The 25,902-nt window shown below is 36.7% G+C and overlaps 1 protein-coding gene across 2 annotated transcripts in view; it reads right to left on the bottom strand.

Moving 5' to 3' along the window:
• Positions 1–25,902, bottom strand: part of LOC126458143 (tuberin) — a 307,774-nt gene that overhangs the window by 66,382 nt on the left and 215,490 nt on the right. Inside the window, exons 22-25 of one of the 2 annotated variants that reach the window (XM_050094996.1) lie at positions 20,766–20,925; positions 17,153–17,324; positions 16,788–16,992; positions 9,451–9,580 (exon numbers count right to left, since the gene is read on the bottom strand). In XM_050094996.1, the coding sequence (XP_049950953.1) occupies positions 9,451–9,580; positions 16,788–16,992; positions 17,153–17,324; positions 20,766–20,925 (667 nt within the window). Of the gene's footprint in view, positions 1–9,450; positions 9,581–16,787; positions 16,993–17,152; positions 17,328–20,765; positions 20,926–25,902 lie in introns of both variants that reach the window. The other variant, XM_050094995.1, reaches the window with a different exon arrangement.

Raw genomic sequence — 25,902 nt, forward strand, 5'->3', positions numbered from 1 at the left:
GCTACATTATTATCAGAGATCAGAAATACAAAAAGTTCATATGATACTGGTAAACTGCAGGAGCATTTATGGCAGCATTCTCGAATTAGTATATCTCATTAGGTTACAGATACTATTAGGAACAGAAAGTTGGTCGAAACTGGAAGTAAACAGCAACAAAATTCTACATAAGAATGGAATATATATCACAAGAATATGATAGAAGCCAATAGAATGGGCAAGTCATGCAACCAAAACTTGAGGCCGACACAGGGATTTGTGTGACATTATTCTTAAGGTTCATCCAAAAACTATTTTGAGCAGATAGTCAGAGAACTAATTCATGAGGGTAATATCTTGGGCCTCAAAGAAACAAACAGACATGAACTGTTTGAAACTGTTAACAAAGATGAAGTTATCATTAATGGTAAGCCTGTGTCATATCTTTGATTACAGGTGTTGTAAAAAATGTTAAGAGAGGTAGAAAAACATTTTTGCTTAGCTAAAGAGACAAGATACAAACTTCACAGTATCTCAGTAATCAACTTCAATTATCCAGTTCTGAAGATGAAGATGTGAAGCAAAAAAAGAAAAAATTCAAAAGTGCTGTTCAATACGCCTTAGACAAGTACATTCCTGACAAGGTCTGAAGTGACAGGAAAGATCCACAGTGGTGTACCAGTCATGTTACAAAGTTGCAATTGAAACAAGCAGAGCTTCATTATAGATTTAAGTAATGTCAAAACTTAGCTGACAAACGAAAGCTGAAACAAGTAAAAGAACATAAAGAGAGCAGTGAGAGAAGGGTTCAATAAATTAGACAATAAAATTTTGCTATCAATTCCAATTAATAACCTTAAGAAGTTTTGGTCTTACGTAAAATCAGTAAGCAGATTGAAACCACATATATAGTTAACTCAGTGCCTGCACTGCCACTGAAATGGAAGATGACAGAAAGAATGGCAAAATAGTGAATTTGATCTTCTGAATCTGTTTCATAGCTAAAGATCATAATATGGTTCCTCATTTCAATGTCTGCACAAACACCAAAATGGCAGATATTGAAATAAGTAACCACCTATTAACCCTTTGCACTCTGTAATGCAAACACAGGGCGTCTATGTGCACTCTTATTTGGTGAGTGTGCCACAAATCATCTCTCTGTGGAAACAATGAGGCCACTGACCAACAATTAGGGTATACGTTAAAACTAAAAGTGCCCTTTCACTCAAATATATTTATGTAAGCATTACTCTACAAGACTTTTCTTTGTGTGACATTTATTGAAACTCTTCAGGATAGACTGCTTGCATCATCATTGTACTCTAATTGTTTACATACAAATCACTGTCATCATCAAAATCATTTCATCAAAGTGATCACCACTCTTGTTTTCACTAAAACATATCTCTAACAACTCAACAACCCCTTCCTCAGAAAGGACTTAATGAAGAACCAACTGTTTCACATCTACTAACTTGAACGTAATAATTACAACCTTTCAACATAAATGTTGCGGTTCGACAATGAGTTAACTCAGACTTCCTTAGATTGCAGTACTATATAGCACTGATGCCTAGCATAGCCATATTCGAGAATGGAGCATGTGACAGCTACAAAGCTCTGTGCTGAATGAGGCTCAAGGTAGGAGTGGAAAACAAAATTTGTAATGTCAAGCATCGCTCACTATTGCAGTGGAAATGGTTAAAAAAGAAACTACAATCGCTTAGTAGTGGAAAGTCAATTCATCCAGAAAAGATATGCATAAGATTCCACAGAGGAGATACATTTAAGATTCTACAGAGATTATGTGAATGAATTTGCTCCCTTCCTAACAGCAGTTTGTTGTAGGTCACTGGCAAAATAAACCTAGCGACTCATTTTCAAAAATGATCATAGGATAGACGTACATAATTACAGGCCTGTATCGCTGATGTCAATTCTGTTGTAGAATTATGAAACATGTTTTACGCTCATGTATTATGATGTTTTTGTACAGCAAAGATCTCTGTAAACATCATTTGGATTCCACAGACAGACATCCTCAGCTTGCTCCGATTGTCCATGAAATCCAGAGTGCTATACTTTGATGCTCCGGTTGATGCTGTGTTTCTTGCCTTCAGGAAGGCATTCTAAAACAGTTGTTTCATTAAGAAAGAAGAGCTTATTGAGTATTGGACCAGATTTGTGAATGGATTAACAACTTCTTTGCAGTCAGAACTTAATATATCATTCTTAACAAAACAAAATTGACAGAGATGAAGGTAATTTCAGGAGTACCCTAAGGAAGTATGATAGGACTGCTACTGTTTAAAATATATACAAATGATCTATTGGATAACATCGGAAGCTCCATGAAGCTGTTTGTAGATGATGCCATTGTCCATAAGAAGATAGAAACACCAGAAGACTGTAATAAACTGCAGGAAGATATGCAGAATATTTATGAATGGTGCAGGGACTGGCAAGTGACTCTGGACATTAATAAATGTAATGTATTGTGCATACATAGTATAATAAATCCATTACAATGCAAATGCACTATTGGTAATAAATCGCTGGAAACAGTAAATGCCATAAAATTTTTGGGAGTAACAACCTGGAATGACCACATAAACCAAGTGATAGGAAAACCAAATGCCAGGCTGAGATTTATGGGAAGAATCTTATGGAAATGTAATTCATCCTCAAAACAACTAGATTACAAAACACATTTTCAACTGTGTTGAGTACTACTAATCAGACTGGGAACCTTACCGGGGTGGATTAATATGAGAGATAGGCAAGATCCAATGAAGAGTGGTACATTTTGTCACAGGATCCTATTGTTGGTGCAATAACATTATGGATATGCTCAACAATCTCCAGTAGCATTGTGAAATGATCAGAAAGAGATGATCCGAGAAATGACATATAATACAGAAGTTTACTGGTAAGTCATTCTTCCCACTCACCAGTCACAAACGGACAGAAAAAGGGGGGAGGGGGTGGAGCAGGACAAAAGGGGATCTGACAGTGATATCATCTGAAGTACACTCCATCACATAACAATAAGTAGCTTTTGGAGTTTAGATGTAGAACCTTAAGGTTCACATCAAAATCTGTCAATGGAATATCATCATCACACTAACAGCAACAAATTTATGTACATCTGCAGATTCTAAATGAAAAATTGTTTGACAGTTCAAGAATTGTCTACAAATTAAAGTATGTGTGAATTAGAAACCTGCTTAAGTTTACAGATTATTATCAATGATTTTTAAGGGTCCAAGGCAGAGGTGCATACTTCAGCTATGAGGTACTATACAAATTGTATGGGAACTTTTAGTGTGTTTGTGGTCAGACATTTAGGTTTATTTATCATACTGGAAAAGTTTTACAATATAGACCCATTTACTTTGTTTTTTACAAAATGGTGTCCAATAGGTTTAATGCATCTCTTTGTCCTCTGAAATCAAACAGCTAAAAAATTTTGTGCAAGCGTTTTCTAGCAGTTGAGCATGTTCTTCAATAACTGCATAAGCTCTTCATTCATAGAAAACTGCCTTTTTTTAAATAAAAATCTTCAACTCTTAACAACTACACAAATCACACCAGGAAGGACAAAGACTAAAGGGAAATTTTTTGAGAATTATTGACACAACAAATAGGTAATCACATTTTAATAATTTAGTAGCTTCTCTGGGCAATGTTACTAGTCCCAGTGTTTGAAGTATAGCACTTGTTTACGCGAAGTGTCTTAGATTAATTTAACTGTATGACTGAGTGTACCAAGAGTATATTTCATAGTTTCTTTTGCAAGTGTTGCTTTAGGGTATTTTGTTTACTTGATTTATTGTAGCTGTCTGTGGAGATTCATGCAATTTACATTAGTTACATCTCCTATGGACTGGTTAGCTGTAGTGGGATGCTTTTAGCATTTCATTGCTCAAAATCAGGTTTTTAAAATTTTCGAGCTTAGCGTAATTTGTGTCCACATTTTTTGTTAATCGTATTTCAAGATGAAAGATGCCAAGTGACAATGCTTGTGTGTAGATTCAGGAAGAGCTTAACATTTCCAAACAGCCAGAAGAAGATTTCCTGCTGCCAAGAGGGCTTAGACAACTCAAGAGGTCACCTGCAATCTCTGATATTGTTGTGCCATTTAATGTGTCTGACCCAACCCCTCAGTTTCCAGTGCTCATCAAATGGGAATACATGCCTAGGTCATCCATATGTGTGTGGGAGGAATAACAGCAAACAAAGTTTAATAAAAGGTGAAGGCAGTGACGGCTTTGAGAACGCATTTGAGCTAGCACAAGTCATCTTATCTGTTGGGACTGAGGCAGAGTTGCCCACAGGTTTTCATGTCACTGGAGGCAAAACATTTCCCCATAAATGTGATTTAGAATTTTGAGTACATTGTTATCTTGTATAATTTTCTCCTGTTGGTTTATGCAGTGCACATTTAGTACATGTAAATGTTATATACATAAATAAGCTTACAGTGTAATTATAGTAAGATCTGTTTTTACATTCACAGATTTGATGGATTCCTGCCATCTGTGTTATTTTCTGCTGGTGTTGTCATAAGTTCTGTTCTCTCAATTAAGTGCCTTCTTATCGTTAACTTTTTTGGATAGGTAACATTTCCCACATTTTGTAATTTTGAACTACTACCACATGTTTCAATATCAATTCTCAAATCCATCAGTGTGGAAGCTACACTGTATTCCCACTTGCACACAACCTGTAAAATAATGCACAACATAAAACTGATGTTTCAGAACCTAAATTACTATGGGTTCGATGATAAATATAAGTGGCATTTTCAGGGGCACTTTCAAAATGTTTCTACAATGTTTCATCATTGGTTGGTTGGTTGATTTGGGGAGGGGACCAAACAGTGAGATTATCAGTCCCGTGGAATTGGGGATGGACAGGGAAGGAAACTGGCTGCCATTTCAAAGGAACCATCTTGGCATTTGCCTGGAGCGATTTAGGGAAATCATGGAACACCTAAATCAGGATAGATGGATAGGGGTTTGAACCGTGATCCTCTTGGATGCGAGTCCAATGTGGTAATCACTACGGCCTCGCTTGGTAGTTCATCATCTAACTACTCTACACTACAATATATTATTTTTGCAGATTTGCGATACTTTTTGCAGTTGGTGAATGGACCACTCATTAATGGCCCATGTTGACTGCCATGCATTATATGTGGCCATAAAAATATGCAACTTACAAAGGCGTCTTTAACTGATTTAGAATAAATCAGTGATGGATATAACAACAACCAGTTCAACTGAAATGTTCTCTCTATGCCATCTATGTCATTCCTGAAATTATAATTTTTGTCTGGTTGTCATGGATTCAATAAAATTTTATACTTTAGGGAATCTTCAATCTCTCTCTTTTTGCCCCCTTCTTTGACGTAATTTCTACATTGGAGATATTAACCAGGAGACTAATATCCTTTTCAGCAAAGCACTTGAATTAAGCAGACACACTTGCTAAGTCTGTATTTTCCCCATCAACACACTTACTGATGTTTTCTTAAAGCAGATATTTGAGTCTGACTCACCCTTTTCTTTCAGTGTCATCGTAGGTACTAATTTTACATTTTTTGATTCCCTCTCTTCCTGTTTTCATTCTTTTATGAGGTACAAATAACTTGTGAACGCCAGTAATTTTTTCACTTTAATCACTATTCTTTTACGCCTCACAAATCATAAAATTCTAAGTAAACCACATTCATGCATCACTGCTCACTTACAACTCATTGCTGACAATAGAAAAATTGAGACATAACTTCATTAACTACTGACAAGACTCTCATGCCGTACTGATCAGCTGAATTCGTGACAACAAATTATAGAGATGTTCATGCTTATATGCGTTGCTTATTTCCAGTAGTGACTATGAAATCACGAAATGACAGCTGTTGTACAACAATTACTCAATGACCGCCACCTATTGTTAGATCTCATAGGTCTGCAGTAGTCCTACTGTCAGTGAATTCCTACTAGTACCGATCAGCAACCATGTAGTAAAAGTGAACATCCCTTCAGCAACTGAAAACAAATATAACACAATATGCTACTTTAAATTATGACCTGACAGTTGTCAGCCATTATTTGGATTTTGAAGGGGGAAGTTTTTTAAGAGAGAGTTCTGTCATGTGTCTTTTGTTACACCTGCTACCATTGGAGGTTTATGAAGACATAAACATAGTGACTTTGGAACTTGGAGGGTGACTTTTTCAACCCCTAGGAAGGCAACATTTCCAAGATGGAATGCTAGGCAAGTCATGGAGCCACTTAGGCAGATAACATTCAAGGCTGGAAAGAAAGCCAATGTGTACTCGGTATGTCTGCTGGGGGGCCCTCATCTGAGATGTGGATTGCCAGCAGCTATCGAGCATGCAGGGTGCTGTTGTCTGCAAGTTGGGGCTCACATCTGCACCGATGACGCCTGTCGTTTGGGTTCTGAGGCTATTCTCAGTTGTTACAGACAACTGGCAGAGGTGGTGAAGACTGCTGGCCTCATGTGTGGGGCACAAGCAGAGGTCACAATTTGCAGTATCGTTCCTGGAGTTGATTGGGGTCCTTTGGTTTTGGACCCAAGTATAGGGTCTTGACCAAAGGTGTTGTCAACTCTGTGACGAGCTTGGCTGCAGATTTCTACACCTGCATTATATTTTGGAGATTTGTAAGACTTCCCTTAATAGGTCAGAGGTGTATTACACAAAAGAAGCAGCTACTTGGGTAGCACAGTACTTGTGGAGTGCACGTGAGGTTTTTTTTTTAGGTTAGTCTAACGTTTCTGACGTGTGAGTGTGAATCTGGGTTATTTCGGTTTATTCCTCTGAACCACGTTCCACTTCTTTATGAAGTGGCTTACTTGGAATTTGCAGCCACTCTTCTTTACTGGATAGCTGGCTGCAGGAAACCCTCTTGACTTCTTCTCCATTGAATAACGCTAGGTACAGGAATTTTTAGACTCTTTCTACTTATGAAATAAGTAGACATACAAACTTTTCTTTTCGTCAATTAAAAATGTATTTGACTTTTATACACAATAAAGCTCTCACTTTCAACATAAATATATAACTTCCGGTAAGTCCCTCGTACAGCTGAATGTAAGAAACAAATTAAATTACAGTTAAAAGAAAGTTGGCTTTGATACCATAACTTTTTTTAACATAAATCAGAAAATAAGTGTTGCCTATAGCAAGGTTACGTCAAGAGTTTTCAAGAGTTATTTTTCAACTGTCTTTGTTTTAATAACAATAGTCAATGACCCAATAAGCACAGTGCTGCAAATAAACTACATGGTTCTTCCTTACACACTCGCTAAAACATCTATGAATTGCTCGACAGGTACTTGTCGGTGCCATTCATCCACCGCATCTACTTTCTTCCCGTGACTGAATTGAAACCTGCACACACAAACATGTGATACGCAGTAGGTAGGATTTTACCATCCCACACTCATATCCAGAATATCGCGCGTTTGAGATGGTAGAAGGCTGAGTGGTTCTAGAATTTACACAGAAATTCTCGAATCACTACACTAGGCAGTAGTTTGAAGTGTTCTCATGAATACTTGCCAGTTGATGGGAAGCAAACAGCATTCAGAGTAAAGACACTTCAACTGTCATAACTTTATCAGTAAACTGTCGAAGTATTAGTAATGAAGTTCCCGTATTTACTGCTCTCCAGGAAAGTTCTCATGCTCAAATTATTCTTGGGACCGCAAGCTGGCTGAAACCCGAAGTGGAATGCTCCGAGATATTTAGTGAATTGTGGAACGTATATTGGAAAGACAGATTAGAGACCATAGGAGAGGGAGTGTTCATTGCAGTCGTCAAAAACTTTCTCTCTTTTAAAGGTGAAGTATAACAGGTGTAGGTGAAACCAAGCTAATTGTTGGATGATTTTACTGGCTGCCCAGTTCTGCTGTGACGGTTCTAGAGTCATCCAAAGAAAGTCGGTCATCAGGTACAGTGTCTGTATGATGACCATGCAATTTCTTCATTCAATAGTTGATGAGAACCTCTTTCAGACTTATCCACGCACGATAAGTTGACTTCCACATATCAAATTTTATGTATATGCCATCTACCCATTTTGCATTAAGACATTCTTACTACTCTCTTATCATAAAGAATTCAACAAGAATTTTGTCTTCTTTCCCTACACAGGAAAAATACTCTTTCGTTGACCACGTCACATCTACCATCTACTCAATTTACATTACTTATCCACAGCTTTCTCACCCAGAAGACTTCTGGCTGCCTTATTCTCTGCTTTGAAACAATTAATTTTGTATTGTGACCAAAATTTCTAAAGGATGTTATGTATCTAACCAATGAACAAAAATTAAGTTACAGGACACAATGAATGTTTTACAAGTATATTCATGTCCATAAGTTAAGGGATTTTTTAGATACATGAAAAACACACTGTATCATGACTATACAGGTTAGACTAAATTACGGCAGAACACAATGAAACATATGCCATTGTAAGAATGTTTAGTACACTTGCAACGGTCTATATCAGGCTGTGCCAACACCACCTCCTGGACCATGGACACCCGTAAGTGCTTGTCAACTCACCTGTGGGCCGAAGCAGGTAGTAGTAGTAGTCGTATATAGGCTACCTGTTACATACACCACCCTGTTCTGATCTTGTTCTGTCACCTAGGTGAGCCATTTGCCTACCCCTGTTCACATGCACTCATCTGAGACATAAGCTTGTATATGCTACAACAGGCCTCCTGATTGATCAAAAGTTAGCTGTTTGCACACAGCTCCCCACCTGCTCCCAAATGTGCCAGATGCTCACAGATAGGCACTCTAGTTAGAACACAGGGTCTATTTGGGTGAGGGCCATGGTTACATCTTATATTCCTATAGTTGTGCCACCTGTCACAAAGTTATCATGGCACCTTTTATTGCAAACATTATTTACATGCCTTGTATCATTTATCAGATCTTAAAGATCCCTCAACCTACACAATAATATAAATATTACACTGTATTCATTTTTATGATGGATAAGCTGAGTGACTCCCAAGATTTTTAATGAGGATAAAGAACTGTCAAAACCTCATACAAAGTGGTCAAAATAGTGTGACAGGCTCTTGGCTGCAAAGCAACTTTTCTTTCATTTGCTTTTCTTTTCTGGACTGTTGAATTATTCTCACACAGTGACTGACAAAGTCAGTAGCTGGTTTTGCTGCTTCCCTGGGATGTGACAGTGCACAAGGCAAAGAAGAGAGTAGTGGACCTAATTTTCACTGTGTGATACATTCAATGTCACTCTCCAGACATTTATTTCATACAGGCAGTTGTCAACTCTATAAACAGCCAACATTTATGCAGCTATATTGCCAAAAATGTACATATGCAACAATATAAAACATAAAACTAAAGAACAAAGCAACCTCCACCCCAGATACTGAGAACACATCTGCACATACCTCTCACAGCGGATTTGCTAATTTCAGTTGGGACAACGCGATGAACTTGAGATGGTGACGGTGGTGGAGGCCTTGTCACTGTAACTGCTGCTGAATGAGCAGGTCGCAAGGCTGGTGCTGTTGTGCATACCTAAAAATCCATAAAAGAATAATCAGACATTTTTACTCTTTGATATGTACATGCAAAAATACTTCTGCTTCAATTAATTTTAACTTAAACACGCATTTTACAATGGCTTATATTTTTAAGTATGCTGTAAATAAGGAAAGCACAGCAATAGTTTCAGAGTACTGGATATCATTAGAAGAGAGAGAAACATACCATTCACTATGAATGATGTGTACTAGGATCCATGCATATACCAATATCAAGGAGAAGCTTTGGAGACATGTAACAAGTTCTGAAATACGATCGGCTAAATGAAACTGCTTCTGGTATTATATGAACTTGTATATGGCATTAATGGAAGTTCTGCTTAGATAGTAGCAAAGGAATCTGATTCGCCTCCACATACACTTAAAATTTTAAATTAAAATCTTACCCAGAATGTAGGAAAAGACACCATAGTCTTAAAACACTCTTTCTTCTCAATACATATAATTCAGTTACTGTTTGTGCACTCATGCTCAAATATGTAAGTAAGAGAATGCTTATAAAAAAAATCATCCATGTATTTTAACTACTGTTTCGCTAGAGATACTGTTCTGTTCAGTATTAACATGGTTTTTGTAGTGGTTAATAAAAAAAGAAAAAGAGAAGAAAAGAAAAGAAAAGGTTGAAAATGTGGGAAGAAATGGTGAATAAAAAGGGGTTTTAAAATCATTGATGACCGTGAAAAAGGGAAAGAAAGAAGTGTAAATCAGAGTTCGTATTACAGAAAAGTTATCAGACTTCGTGATTCGGAAAAGCTATTGTTGGGGTGGTCCTTGTGGCATTTCTGAGCAAAAGTCGAACCAATTTCCACTACAAAAATTATTTGAAAAAAGAACAGAGAATAACAAAATGTGATTAATAGGGGGAAATGGCGTAGATAAGAGTTCATCCTTTACCATGTTAACATTTCTTCTCGCGTGTGGCGTCCATATCTTCAAAAATCTCCTACTTCATTTCTGCATGAAAAGTCTGCTCCGAAATATTGGACACTGAATGCAATTTATTTTACATTGCTACTTCCATCCTCCGAATTTCATAACAACTTTCACAATATGTCTACACATTAATGAGTTTTCTCGTCTTAATCAGATCAAGACTAGCTAATAAGTTTTTTACATCTGCATTAAGCTTCCGCTCTCGAGAGACAATAGACGGATAGAAAACAAAAAAAGAGTTACAATTTTAGTATTTTCTCTGCCATTGAGTGCTCATACCGCTGCGACGGTATAATTTATATCTGAGGGAACAAGTGTAGCGCGGCGAAATTCAAAGTCCCGCTACATTTTGTAGTCTCTAGCCATTGACCGGATTAAGTTATAAAAGGCACACCTAATAAAGAATGGTAATATTTTACTTATAAATTGGGCAGGATTCCCAATGTTTCACTTACACAAAGTGTAATATGGATATTTTTCCCTGGCCAAAACACAAATGTCACTCGGAATTGTGGGGAATGTCTCCCTTGGCCCTAATTGACAAGTAAAAGTTAATTTAAAAATAAAATTTCCACTATTCTGAACCAGACACACCAGCAAAGAGAAAGTCTGCTGGACTATGAATGTAAAAATACATTCGATCATTGAAAAACTTTCCACATGGTGAATGATTATTAAACACACAAACTACATTTATCCTCACTTCAGTACATTAAGTGCTATGCTTAATTTTCCTATACTAAATCAGTGAATTATCCTGTAGGAGCAAAACTGAATGTCTGCAAAACATGGAAGCATATTTGTCAGCAGGACACAATAACATGCCTGACAAAAAGAAGAGATGAAACACCTAGTAGAGGAGGAGGAGGAGGAGGAGGAGGAGGAAGAGGAGGAGGGAACAAAATGAAACTTCATGGGTTGAGAATCTGTGTGATGTTATTGCAGTGATTACAAAATAGAGTCAAATATACAAAGAGTATGAACCCACTTATCAGTAATGTTGCACATGCTCCTGGATGCATGCACCAATTCGGTTACGAAGGGTGGCATTAAATCATTGTATCTGTTCCGGAGGCAAGATGACTGACAACTGTTGGAAATGGTCCTTGATATTCTGGATACAGCACAGAGATGGATTTGACATCTGAGCTAGTCCCACACATGTCCTACTAGCGACATATTAAGAGGTCTTTCTGGCCATGAGAGTACCTCAACATTATGCAGACAGTTCATATACACACAATGTAGTGATTCGAGAATTTCTGTGTGAATTCTAGAACCACTCAGCCTTCTACCGTCTCGAATACACAATATTCTAAATATGAGAGTGGGATGGTAGAATCCTACCCACTGTGCCTCACATGTTTGTGTGTGCAGGTTTAAAGTCAGTCGCGAGAAGAAAGTAGACGCGGCAGTCGAACAGCACCGACAAGTATCTGTCAGGCAATCCATAGAGGTTTTAGTGCATGTGTAAGGAAGAACCACGGAGTTTTTACACCATTCTGTTCTTACTGTGTCACTGACTAGTGTTATGTTGAACAAGAACAGTTGAAAAAGCACTCTTATAGACTCTTGATTCAGCCTTGGTAGAGGCAAGACATATTTTCTGATTCATTTTAAGAAAGTCGTGGTAGTCAAGACAACTTTCTTTTAACTGTAACTCATTTTGTGTCTAATGTCTGACGGTACGAAGTACTTACAGAAAGTTGCATATGTACGTTGAAAGTGGGAATTATGTTGTGCATGAAAGTCAAATGAATTGTTAACTGATGAAAAGGAAAGTTTGTATGTCTACTTTCACACTAAGACGTCACAGAATGTTAGAACATGTCCACCTGTGAGAAAGGACTGAGAAAACAGGAATTTTAAGTCAAATACAAGGAAAGAAACTGCTGTGTTTTGTCATAGCAACCAAACATAATAAGACAAGGAAATTACTCCAAGTCATTGGAATATGTTTAAGTACCCAATGGAGCAAAATTTGAAATGAAAGACTGTGAAGAAATGAAAAACTCAACGATAAAAATAGTAAAGAAGATTTCAACGTATTTGTCTAAGAAGAAGTACGCATAGAACACTTCAACCAAGAAGATCCAGTGCGGGGAGTATATACAGCTCTCACACACATCGCGGGGACACATATCCGACGCCACCGGCACCAGCTGCTGTTCACTGGTGGTGACATCCCTCCACATCCGCTCACCTATGCTACGAGAATTCTACGCCGGGAGAGTGTGAAACGAAACTTCATCACTTTAGTACGAAGTGGTACAAGATGCTGTCGAATGAACTTTTATTGTGTCATTATCATATTTAAAGTTAGTTTTAAATGCTTACTAGGACTAAAGCATATACAACTATGGAGAATATACAACAAGTTGGGGACACTCAAGAACCAGCTATGGCCATGAAAGTTAGCAAAGAAGTGCCTGACTGGGCTGAGTTGATAAAATTAATCAAAGCTCAGAGTGCGACTCTAGGATTGGTAAATTCTCAATGAAATGCTCAAAGTCTTAAATTAAACTCATCAGATTCACAATTAAATGCCCAGAGTGAAGCTTTAAATGCTAAGAGGGAAACACTAAATATTCAAACAACATATTCAGGTTTTTTTAAGGAAGACATGGGTGCTTTGAAGACCGAGTTTGACGCTATAAGTACTAAAGTAGAGAATTTAAAAGTAGGTCTAAAAAATGAGTTGACAAACTCTTTGACTTTACCAACCTTAGTCAGAAACAGAATGATACCTTTCAGGATTTGTCAAAAAGGCTGGAGCTCAACATTGAGAACAAATGTAATAATGTAGAATCCGAACTTATTGAAAAGTTAGAATCTTTTGAAAAGGAGTACAATATTAAGTATAATGATGTTAGACATGGGTTGTATGCTTTGCAAGAGAGTGTAGACAAGCAAAATGAGTTAATGCCAATTACTCATTCACAAATTACAGGTGTCAGTACATGGGCAGACAACACAGAAAGGAATTTCAAAGAGAAAATAGCTAACTCTGATATTACAAATGCAATTTGTTTGGAGGAACAATTTGGGGAAATTATAGATCAAAAAGTTACCAAGAGAATAACATCTGGGAAAGTATCACCTATTCCTTCTTCTGAACTTAATGATACCAGAAAGGGTTTAGAAGACCTGTGGAGAGAATTTAAGCTTATTCAAGGCAAAGTAGAAAAAAGGGTAACTTCACCTAATATGGTATTAACTCGTGAAGTGGTGAATGATTTACAATTGGGAGCTCACCAGAGTTATCTAGACAATTCCATAAATTTAAGCCAGATGGAGATGTACATCCAACCCATTTCTTAAGAAGGATTAACCAAGCATTACCAAAAAATTGGGAAGATTCTAAGAAGATCGAATTTACTGTGGCGTACCTTCTCAGAGAAGCCTCAGAATGGCGTGCAGTAAATATTGACAATTTTTTCACTTGGGAAGACTTTCAAAAGAAATTTAAAGAAAATTACTGGTCTGACAGTGCACAAGAAAAGTTAATATCAGATCCATGGGATCCGGGGGGAGTCATCTATCCCCTAGGGACGTTAACATTCTGAGTTAATTGGCGGAGTGACGACCATTGGATCCCAAGTTCTTTTTGGTGTTTCTTCCAAAATAGTTTTCCTGCACCAAATTCCTTTAAAATCTAAAACTAACCTATAATCTTATTGCTTAGAAAAAAGAAAAAAACTGAATATGACCATAAAATAGAGAACAACTTAGGAGAATCACAAAAAAGCGATATCTAGATGAAATAAACTGAATAGAGTATTATATTAGTTGAAAATATAATATGATGTGACTAGCTGAACAACTGTGATACCATAGTGTATAGATTTTATATTTTGTATAGAGTATTTTATACCTTTCATGAAATGTGATACCGATGGGAAGGTTCGTATAAATTCTGAAAGGGGTGGGTATTGTAGCTAAAAGCTTGATTTACAAGAACAGATAAATCGTGACTAACACAAAACACACATCACACCTTTCAAACAACCCTCACAAACAAGTGTGCCTGATTCTTCTTTATTTGCCCTTTCCATATGGTTGCTAGGAATTCCTTTGGGAACCTCAAAGGGGGGAGGTGGGAGAAGTCCTTTCTGCAGGAGACAATTTAACACCAAACCACCTCCGACATCTCACTCAAGTACCTGAGAGGTAGGCATCCTGGGGAAGGGGGATGGTAAGGGTTTCCTGTCTTCGGGACTATCTTCTTTCTCTTCTTCGATCCTAGCAAACACATCTATGTTTTCCTTTCTTACTTCTCATCTTGAGGGCCTCTCTATCTTTTCCCTCATTCCATATTCATAAACTTCTATTGCTGAAGTCCTTCCTTATTTCCATGGCTACTAATAACCTACATTTTATCTTCAGATAAGAAGGCCGAAGAATCAGACTACATGAACACCCACCCACATATACACATATATACACTTCTACACAAACATTAAATTATATGACAAAGTCTGTCACGATGTGAGAACTGCCAGGTGCTGTAGGAGAAAAGGTGTGTACATAGGGAATTATGTGCACATATATGGGGAGTTATGACAGTTCTATATCGAATTTACAAAAGGAGAGGTGCCCATACATAACAAACAACTATAAAATAGTAATGAGTAATGGATCAATAATAAAAAGGCACGAGCAACATCAGTGCAATAAAAACTCTAATGAATTGAAGAATAGTGGGACATAAGTAGTATAAATAGACATAATATCTATTGAAAATATATAAGTTGTTAAGTAGAGGAGGACTCTAGGGAGTGAATGATATATTAAAGAATTAATGCAAAGTTTAAAATAGATTTATATCTTTACCAGAAGATAATTAATTATGGTATACATAGAAATGCATATTAGAGTAATGAACTGTGAGGCCTACTCAGAAAGGATAAGGGGGGGGGGGGGGGGCGTACCCGGCATTCACTAAGTACAAAGGGCAGATGCACCTACGTGGAGATAGGACGATCTGTGGCCTAATATTTTTTGGTAATATTTCAATGATGACATGTTGTTAAGACATGTCTGATATTTACTGACATCTTTTTCACATTTGCACTTGAAAATGACTCTACAGACAAAATCAAAATAGTGAAATAAATGAATAATAATAACTTACAGTCAAATAATGGCAATGATTTCATTCAAAATGTATATTATACACCAACCACAGAGAAATTATCAGAAAAGACTTCTTAACATTTAAATTTATGTGTGATATTAAAAAAAAATCTCTCTTTTCCAGGAAAGCTTTTCCTGCTGTTGCCAGTAAGCATTTCATATCCTCTTTATTTTGGTTACTGTCAGTTACGTTGCACAATAACAGTAAAATTCTTATATTACTTTAAGTGTCTTTAAATCTAATCTGATTTAATTTAAATATACACTGTTACCCTAATTTTATCACTGCTGATATCAATCTTGAATCCCCTCCTCAATTGAACTAATCTACCAACGTCTTCCCCATGTCTCCAAGAAGTACAATGACAACATTGAAATTTTGTAATAATGAAAATTTTATAATTTTATTCTAATTCTCTCTTGTTGTCAGTATAAACCCTATCATTCAGTGGTTACAACAATGGATTTGCATTAAAGAAGAGTCTAGTTCAAAGCCCTCTCTATATAACTACTGGCCTGAATAAAATTTTTATTATTAATGCACACACAGAGTCTGCCTTTCTGTTAAAATTAATGTTACAGTAACTACGATACGAGTCCTACATTCCTGCATTGGATATTCATTGTAGATCTTTTACCTCAAAAACTTATGGCACTCTTATGCATGAAATTCTATGACATTGTGCAGCTGGACACAAAATATTGTTTCATACATTATGTAAATATTCTGTGAGCAAATTATGGATTACAGTAATGTTGGTGATGAAGTAACTGGAGGGGGGAACAATGTTGTTATATACCAACAATAATATAATTTGGTAAAGAACTCAAATTCAACTCAAAGGTCACATGGAATGGCACTGTACCTTGTCCGGCCTAATAATTACAGGTGATGAACAAGCTCTTAAATCAATTATTAGTCAATATACAGTATAACAGTTGAATCTGAACTATGATAGGATTTTACATTTTCCTCATCCACAGCATTTCTGATATCATATCCAAAGTTTCCCACTGAGGAATCATGCTTTAGTTTTAGTACTGCCTTTGAATTAAAATTCCCAGACATCATTTTGTAATTTTATATGGTGTCTGTGGTATGGGAAACTTACCAGAGATGTAGGTGATGGTGGGACTGTTTTAGATGCAGATTCATGTTGAGTGTCAGCATGCACTGTCCCAGGATAGGAACGAGATGGCAGAAGAAGTGGGTGTAGTCCGTCTGCTAATGGTGGAGTGCTTCCTTGTCCAAACATTTCTTCAGGAATTGCTTCACAGCTTACACGGCTATCAAAACCGTGTGATTTGGCTGACTGACTGAAAAAATAGATGTACCTCAGAAGTAATTTTGTTATTTATTTGACCAATGTTTCTTTCTAGAAACAATAATTTAAGCTCATTTAACAGATATAAAGACAAAATCACAACTAAACTGCTACCACTCACATTTTCCTCATAAGCAGATATGCAAACTCACCTAGCATCTTTGTTGAAAGTCTGTTTCACATTTTTTGGGTTTTCAGATTTCATTTCCATGTCCTGAGCATTGTCATGCTCCTGTCTATTTTCTTTTAAAAATGGAATCTTCCAGTTAGCACTCATTTCTGGGCTCGAATTTGAGCGGCGAACAGGATTTCTTGCCTTACTTGCTTCTAGAAGACAGTAATTTTAGTTACAAAATTGAAAATACAAGGTCAAAAGAACAACTTCTAGTAACACTTAAGAAGAGGAAACAAGATAGCAATTAACTGAGCACTTCCATGACTTATCACAGTGACTAAATAAAACCATGAGGAATCATGCAACTCTTCTTTGAATCTTTCGTGTTTCTCTTTAATCCAATATGGTATAGGACATAGGCCAACAAATGATGCTCAAGAATTTGTCAAGCAAGGTTTTTGTATGCAGCCTCTTTTTTTCATGAACTACTGGTCCCTAGTATTTCTACAATAAATGCAAGTCTGGTGTCTGCTTTCCCCATGGCAGGATTTACACAAATCACCAACTGGATAGTGAAACTATATCGGACATCTACTGTAATTATACGTATTTCATTACACTGACAAGGGAACCTCCCCATCGCACCCCCCTCAGATTTAGTTATAAGTTGGCACAGTGGATAGGTCTTGAAAAACTGAACACAGATCAATCGAGAAAACAGGAAGAAGTTGTGTGGAACTATGAAAAAAATAAGCAAAATATACAAACTGAGTAGTCCATGCGCAACATAGGCAACATCAAGGATAGCACGAGCTCAGGAGCGCCGTGGTCCCGTGGTTAGCGTGAGCAGCTGCGGAACGAGAGGTCCTTGGTTCAAGTCTTCCCTCAAGAGAAAAGTTTACTTTTTTTATTTTTGCAAAGTTACGATCTGTCTGTTCGTTCATTGACGTTTAGTGAACACTCGCACACACACACATATCCATCCGCACATACACAGACACAAGCAGACATTTATTTGTAAAGGCAAAAGCTCTTTGCCTTTACAAATGTCTGCTTGTGTCTGTGTATGTGCAGATGGATGTGTGTGTGTGTGTGTGTGTGTGTGTGTGTGTGTGTGTGTGTGTGTGTGTGTGTGTGTGTGTGTATGTGTGTGTGTGTGTGTGCGTGCGCGCAAGTGTATACCTGTCCTTTTTTTCCCCCTAAGGTAAGTCTTTCCACTCCCGGGATTGGAATGACTCCTTACCCTCTCCCTTAAAACCCACACCCTTTCGTCTTTCCCCCTCCTTCCCTCTTTCCTGATGAAGCAACCGTTGGTTGTGAAAGCTTGAATTTTGTATGTATGTTTGTGTTTGTTTGTGTGTCTATCAACATGCCAGCACTTTCGTTTTGTAAGTCACATCATCTTTGTTTTTAGATATATTTTTCCCATGTGGAATGTTTCCCTCTATTATATTCAATTAAATAATTTCATCAATAACAGATTGTTTTCATCATTATAGTATTACTCTAAAGACATACAATTCTTTCTCATTAGTAGAAGTAACATTTAGACTAACTGCCACTTCATTTGAATGTTTTACTGTAACATCCATGATATCAGGTGTACAAAATAACATCAACGCTTCTCCAGGAGAATAGCAAATACCGACTGGAATTATACCTGGTCACTCCACTATTACATTTGCAAGAGACCTCCTAGGTATTGTGGGTTTGTGTGATTACATACCTTCTTCCACACTTGGTGACAGTCACATCCTAATGATCACTACCTAAAGCTACATCATCTTCAACATCACTAACATCCACATCACTTTCCCCATCTGAATCTTACTCCATAACACCCTCCTCATCTTCACTTTCACTCCTGTAAATAGAATCTTCACATAACATTTCATTCAGAACATTTCCTAAAGATAAATCGTACGTTCTTTTAGACGTTCCTGAGTCTCCATATAAACAGCAGGAAAATGAACTAACCCACTGGAAGTATACAAGATAGATAGTTGCTGAATATCAACAACAATCACTTTATCTGAAAAACTGATTGTTGAGAATGCCAAGACTGCCAACCAACAAGAAACAGACTTGCATTGTTGTACAGAGGAGAAATAATTATTTTATGTAGAAAAATTTTCTCCAGTGAACATGAAAAGTTTAATTTTTCTTTCTTTCATAGGAGGAGTTTTCAATAGAATTTGACAATATTAAGTTTCATGCAACATTGAATAAACAAAAACGCAAAGGGAAAATGGTGTATGACATTTATTTGGGCAGAGAGAGCAGTTGTGGGTTCTACTCATCTCTTGTTGTTGTTGTTGTTGTTGTTGTTGTTGTGGTCTTCAGTCCTGAGAATGGTTTGATGCAGCTCTCCATGCTACTCTATCCTGTGCAAGCTTCTTCATCTCCCAGTACGTACTGCAGCCTACATCCTTCTGGATCTGCTTAGTGTATTCATCTCCTGGTCTCCCTCTATGATTTTGACCCTCCACGTTGCCCTCCAATACTAAATTGGTGATCCCTTGATGCCTCAGAACATGTCCTACCAACCGATCCCTTCTTCTAGTCAAGTTGTGCCACAAACTGCTCTTCTCCCCAATCCTACTCAATACCTCCTCATTAGTTATGTGATCTATCCATCTAATCTTCAGCATTCTTCTGTAGCACCACATTTCGAAAGCTTCTATTCTACTCATCTCTTAGTCCACCTGTTTCAGCAGCAGAACCAAGCATGAAAGTTTCTGTCATTGATAAAATCTTTGCAAATGTCTTCTCCTCTCTCATACAGAATGATAAAATTCAGCAATAACAGACACACACTATTATCACAAACTTATCTAAACTTAAGCCAAACTGTCCAAATAGTCACCAACATGTTTAACACTTATGCCGACCCTCAACAATTTGCAAATCTCCCCCACCCCACTTCTCTCTCTCTCTCTCTCTCTCTCTCTCTCTCAACAGGTTTAGACTGTTCAACTCAATCTCAGCGTCATAGTCATTATTGTCCTACAAATACCAATTAAAGCAATTCTGCTACAGAACTGAATCTCCTAAAATAATAGAACTAATAAAACAGTAAAATTGAAGCGCTCAGTTCAGAAATCATATACAACATTCTAATAATTCTTTCCTTTCTGGAACAGAACTCAGCGCTCAGTTCAGAACTCATATACAATATTCTAATAACTCTTTCCTTTATGGAACAGAACTGCCTAAAAAACACTATTTTTCCTATTCTATAATCCTTTCTGGAACAGAACTGCCTAAAAAACACTATTTTTCCTATTCTAAAATTTTATGGATAAGATTAATTGTATCAAAGTAGTTTAAAAGGTGCATGACATTGCCTTTCACTACACATTGTTTGGAATCTCTTCTCATTATTGGAAAAAAATCACTATTTAATTATTGGTTCTGAATTACTTTCTCCCTTCTGTTATCTGATTTTATACTTTTCTTTCTACCTACTATCTCCTCTCCTTGGAGGAAAAAAGCCAACACAAATGTCCACTTTTTTCATGCATTTGTCTGCAATATGCCTGTGATGGTCTAATAAACTACAGGTTTTTTTTTTTATCAGTCTTGGTCAGTTTATAAAACAGAATTGATTGTAGGTGCTGTTGAAATGTGTGCTCATGAAATTACTGTACCTTCAGGTTCCAAAAAGCTTTCACCTGCTGGTAAGTCTAGACTTTCAGTACTTTCACGCCTGGAAGGACAGACTTTGTATGGTGAGCATGGGATGTTGATTGGCTCAGTTGATTTTGGTACATTATCGCTCGCCAGCTCAAATCCTGCATCCGATGTGTTCTGTGAAAACGAACAAAGAAAATACCACTGTCAATACAAAACTCGACATTAATATTTAGTACAAACTTCACATTGTGCCAATATTTTTTTTCATTTTCTTATATCTTTTTATTAGTAGTACATATACGACAGAAGAGAATAGAAGCTTTCGAAATGTGGTGCTACAGAAGAATGCTGAAGATAAGGTGGGTAGATCATGTAACTAATGAGGAGGTATTGAATAGGATTGGGGAGAAGAGAAGTTTGTGGCACAACTTGACTAGAAGAAGGGATTGGTTGGTAGGACACGTTTTGAGGCATCAAGGGATCACAAATTTAGCATTGGATGGCAGCGTGGAGGGTAAAAATCGTAGAGGGAGACCAAGAGATGAATACACTAAGCAGATTCAGAAGGATGTAGGTTGCAGTAGGTACTGGGAGATGAAGAAGCTTGCACAGGATAGAGTAGCATGGAGAGCTGCATCAAACCAGTCTCAGGACTGAAGACCACAACAACAACAACAACAACAACAACATACGACAGTGGCATGATATTACTAAATTCTTGTTCAGGCATAATTTCATTAAACTTTAGTACTCGCTGCATAATTTAATGTTTGGCAATGACAATAGTACATTTAAACAGTCCATTTCAAAATTTGTTAATGTTAAAGAATTTTTTATTCCAAGGATAAAAGAGCTCATTCAAAAACCACTATTCCCCATGTTTCAACAAATGGTTTACTTTTTCCAGGAACATAATTTTTCAGAATTTATTCGTATCAGAACTTTTATGTTTCAGAATGTTTGGGTGTTAAAATTTACTTCTTTTCAAAATTCAGTAACAGGTTTCTAGCCCAGATTTTTCTGTTTCTGAAAATGTGTACTCTCTCTTAAACAATCGATTATGTTTGTTAATAATAATGGAAATTCCTGGATGGAACAATACATAAAATAAAGACAACCATTAAACTTTAGTAGACTAATGTGTGGCTCTTACACACATGTAACAGAACAAAGTATTACGTAGCTTTTAAACTGTGACATCTTCTGGCTGACTTTCACACTCCAACCACACAGACACCCAAATGTATACTACCATGGTGACACTGATTATTAGAGAGCAGTTGCCTGCTGATGTGGGTTGGGAGAGTACAGGAAAGGAGGCATGAGATAAGGAGGGGGAGTGGGATAGTGCTAGACAGATGACATAGTGACTAAACAATAAGATGAAATGAGTTCTGAGTGAGTAGAGCATATAAGAAATGGAGACAAAGGAAGAACAGGAGGAAGGTAAGTGGGGTAGGGAGGTATAAAGTGGAGAGACAGGGGGCAGAGTGATGGAAGAAGGGAAAGAGAGCATGAGGGAGGCAGCAGGCAGGCAGGCAGGCAGTCAGTCAGTCAGTCAGTCAGTCAGGGAGAGAGTGAGTGAGTGAGTTTTCTGCCAGGAGAAGAGCCAGAACACATACTGTGTTCTGTTATGTATGTGTGTATGTGCCACACATCAGTTGACACAAGGTGACTAAGTAGTTTAACTATTCAAATCAGAAAATTTCACTTTCTAGAAACTTTTTTGTGAACTTGAGGGCATTCCATGCACATTAAACTGTTCCCCCATAAAATTTCACTGATAATATGGCTATTTTCTAATTATGCATCTATTAGTTAAACAAGCTTATTTTACTGTCTACTGTAACTTTGTCCCTTTTAGCTTTCTTGTTTATCATAATAATTGCAGGAGAATGGAAGGCTGCCTTGATACATCCACTACATAAGAAGGGCAAAAAATAAGACATTAACTATAGAGGAATTTCTTTGCTACCAGTTATATCTAAAATATTTTCCAAGCTTTTACTTAATAGAGTAGAAACAACACTGGACAGTCATTTAGCAGAATATCAAGGTGGTTTTAGGAAGGGCAGATGTTTTAGATACATATTTCATCTGAAGACCATCATTCACCACAGATTATTGAATTCGAAAGATTTTGTAGTAATGCTTGTTTATTCAAAAGGGCCTTTGATTCCATTGACACACAAACTCTAGATAAAATGTCTGACAGTTTGGCGTAAAGTCTAAATTGGCAAATCTAATTATGAGACACCTACAAAACATAGTATCACTGAACGAATATAAGATTTCTCCAATCAGGTTGGGAAGAGGAAACAAAAATATTGGAATAAACATTCTTGCATTTGGAGATGACTGCTTTGCTTTCTGAAAGTGTGATACCTGCTGTAACACAAATTAATCATTTAGAAGGCATATAGTTAATAGAACTGGCTTAAGAGTTTTTACAGGAGGCTGGTGAGGGGGAAGGGGGGAGGGGGGGGGGGGGGGGGGGAGAGATGGCTGTAAAGGATGAGGAAGAAATGCACACATTAAAAAGGAACTGAAATTTATGAAAATGGATCTTGGCCACAGTGGAAAAAATAAATAAATAAAGTAAAAATGGGAAAGTCATATAGTATAACCAAAGACTTCTGTAGATTTCTAAAACTCCAAACATAAGGCATTACTATACAGCCAGAACATCTATATGCAAGTGAGTGTCCAGCATTAAACTATAATTTAGATAAATTAGAAATACTAGAAAGGCAAATCATTTGGAAAGTACTTCGTCCATGAAAAACTATAGAGGGTTGTAAATTACATAGTAATGGGGAAATTTATTAAAACATAAAAAGTAATGAGAAAAAGACGACTGGTATTTTTTGAATATTTACTCGATAATGCAAGACATTAGATTAACATTCAAATATTTGTGGGCTAAGAGATCAACAACAAGCTGGACCCATGAAGTACAAAAATGATTCAGAAAAAAATAATATAAAAGCTGATGAAACAACTGACAAAACTGTTTAAGGAACAAGTATTGAATGTGGGAGGATTAAAAAAACTGGTTTTAAATAGTTCAATGGCAGTAGGGAGAAACCTAGTGAACAATTGAAACAGCACTGGGAAAAAAATAAAAGATCAACAAATAAGGCATTGGCCAATGTGAATGGTGACAGGGTGGAGGGCAGTGGGGCAGGAGGGATGCACATATGAAAACATAATATGGACAGAGAAAGAAAAGGAGATGGGAGTAAAAAGAAATACATTACAATAGTATCAAACTGGCAAGATGTTTGCCCTCTTGGTAGAAGGTGAAATCTTAGCTGAAATTTGATTGGCAAAAACAGATGCAGCAATGAATGACAAGGACATTTGGGTATGATCAGACTGGGTTCATTATGATCAGCATTCCCATCATAATAATAACAATAATAATAATAATTAAAAAAGATCTCTGTGGTAAAGCAGGCTCTGTAAGTCTCATCTATTGTGATTATAGAATATGCTTCACAATGTACACACTATGTCCATTAATCCTTACTGTTATTTTAATAACCTTCTATCCAGTAAAAGTGGTTGCATGTCCCATACGGGTAGTCTCTCTGACAGTTCTTCAAAGGGCAATCACAAACTGATCATCCCCAACAATCACAGCAGTATTCCCCCTACAAACACTCTAGAAAGTTCTTACATTTATCGTCACTTCATTGTAATTTTTTCTGATCTCTCCTACATGATTCCAATTTATCAACTGCTGTATCACAAGCTCTTTGAAACATCAAAGCTGATAACTTTATTTATTTATTTATTTATTTATTTATTTATTTATTTATTTCATTTCATGTTCCATAGATCCTGGTAGTGAGTGAATCGCAAGGATATGGAAGGTGTCAGATTCTACATATTTCAAATATAACTTGTATAAATACAATAAAAAGACACAATGCAATTAAAAATCAACTAAACACCAGCACAATCAATTAACAGAAAATTGTGTTTCACATGTTAAGGATGAGTAATATATTTATGATATGGAATGTGTCAGACTGTACACAGTTGAAATATATCTTACATAAACACAATAAAAGCTACGATGTACATAAGATATCAGCTAAACAGCAGCACATTCAGTTAACAGAACATTTTTGTTTCACATGTTAAGGATGTGTAATATACATACAAGAGTCAAGTTAAACTAAATATTCCAAAGGAAACACAGGAATACCAATAAATAATTGTCATATGCCTATGATAGTACTCAAAATTAATTATACTAATTTTACAACACTTACAAATTCAATGATTATATACTTTTTTTTCACATATCCGTCAACTGTATAAAAAGATTTCTCTGTCAGGTACTCCTTGAGAGTTTGTTTGAATGCTGGCAATCTTTTGTGAAGGCATTTGATGTGTGGTGGGAGAGCATTAAACAGCTTAATGCTGGAGTAATAAGCTCCTTTTTTAACTGTGTCATCATATTTCAAAGACAGAGGTAGTCTATAAACATGAAGGCTGAATGGTAAGTTATGCCTTCATGGACAGCATAGTGATTGAATGGCAATATGTGAGTAACTTAAATACAGAAAATATCTTCAGAATTTTCTCTTAAATGACGTCTTCTCATTTTTTCAACATAGTTATCAGATAACATGATACACTTTTGTCAATGGTAAGCATGGTTCTTGAGCCATATGAAAGAGTGCCACCTTCTGCTTCTGCAATCAAGCCTTCACAATTATCATTATTTCTTCACTGCAACTTTACTGACATCAATGAAGACCTGTCTCTATTTTAGAACACAGATGAAAATCACAGTGTAAATCTGGATTGTATAGCACATGATTATTTTTTTTTTAATTTGTCTATGGACCCTCAGAGGTTTAAAAAAGTTAAGCTTGTAAGATAATGTACTCAAGACCTGTAAAGATTTTGTCACATTTTGATACAAACTCGCCATTAAAACCAATATATGAGTTCTGTTATACACATGACGGGCTTGGCGGTCTGGCAGTAATGTGTGTGTCTAGAAACCAAAAGGTTTCAGGATGGAATCTTGGTCAGGCCACAGACTTTTCAGTCTTTGATTTAACCTGGTCTTAACTTCTCAGTGATTTGAAGAGTTGCCAGAAACAACATGTGATCCAGAGTCCATTTTAA

This window comes from Schistocerca serialis, chromosome 2 (assembly GCF_023864345.2).
Source record: "Schistocerca serialis cubense isolate TAMUIC-IGC-003099 chromosome 2, iqSchSeri2.2, whole genome shotgun sequence".
NCBI classification, from domain to species: Eukaryota; Metazoa; Arthropoda; class Insecta; order Orthoptera; family Acrididae; genus Schistocerca; species Schistocerca serialis.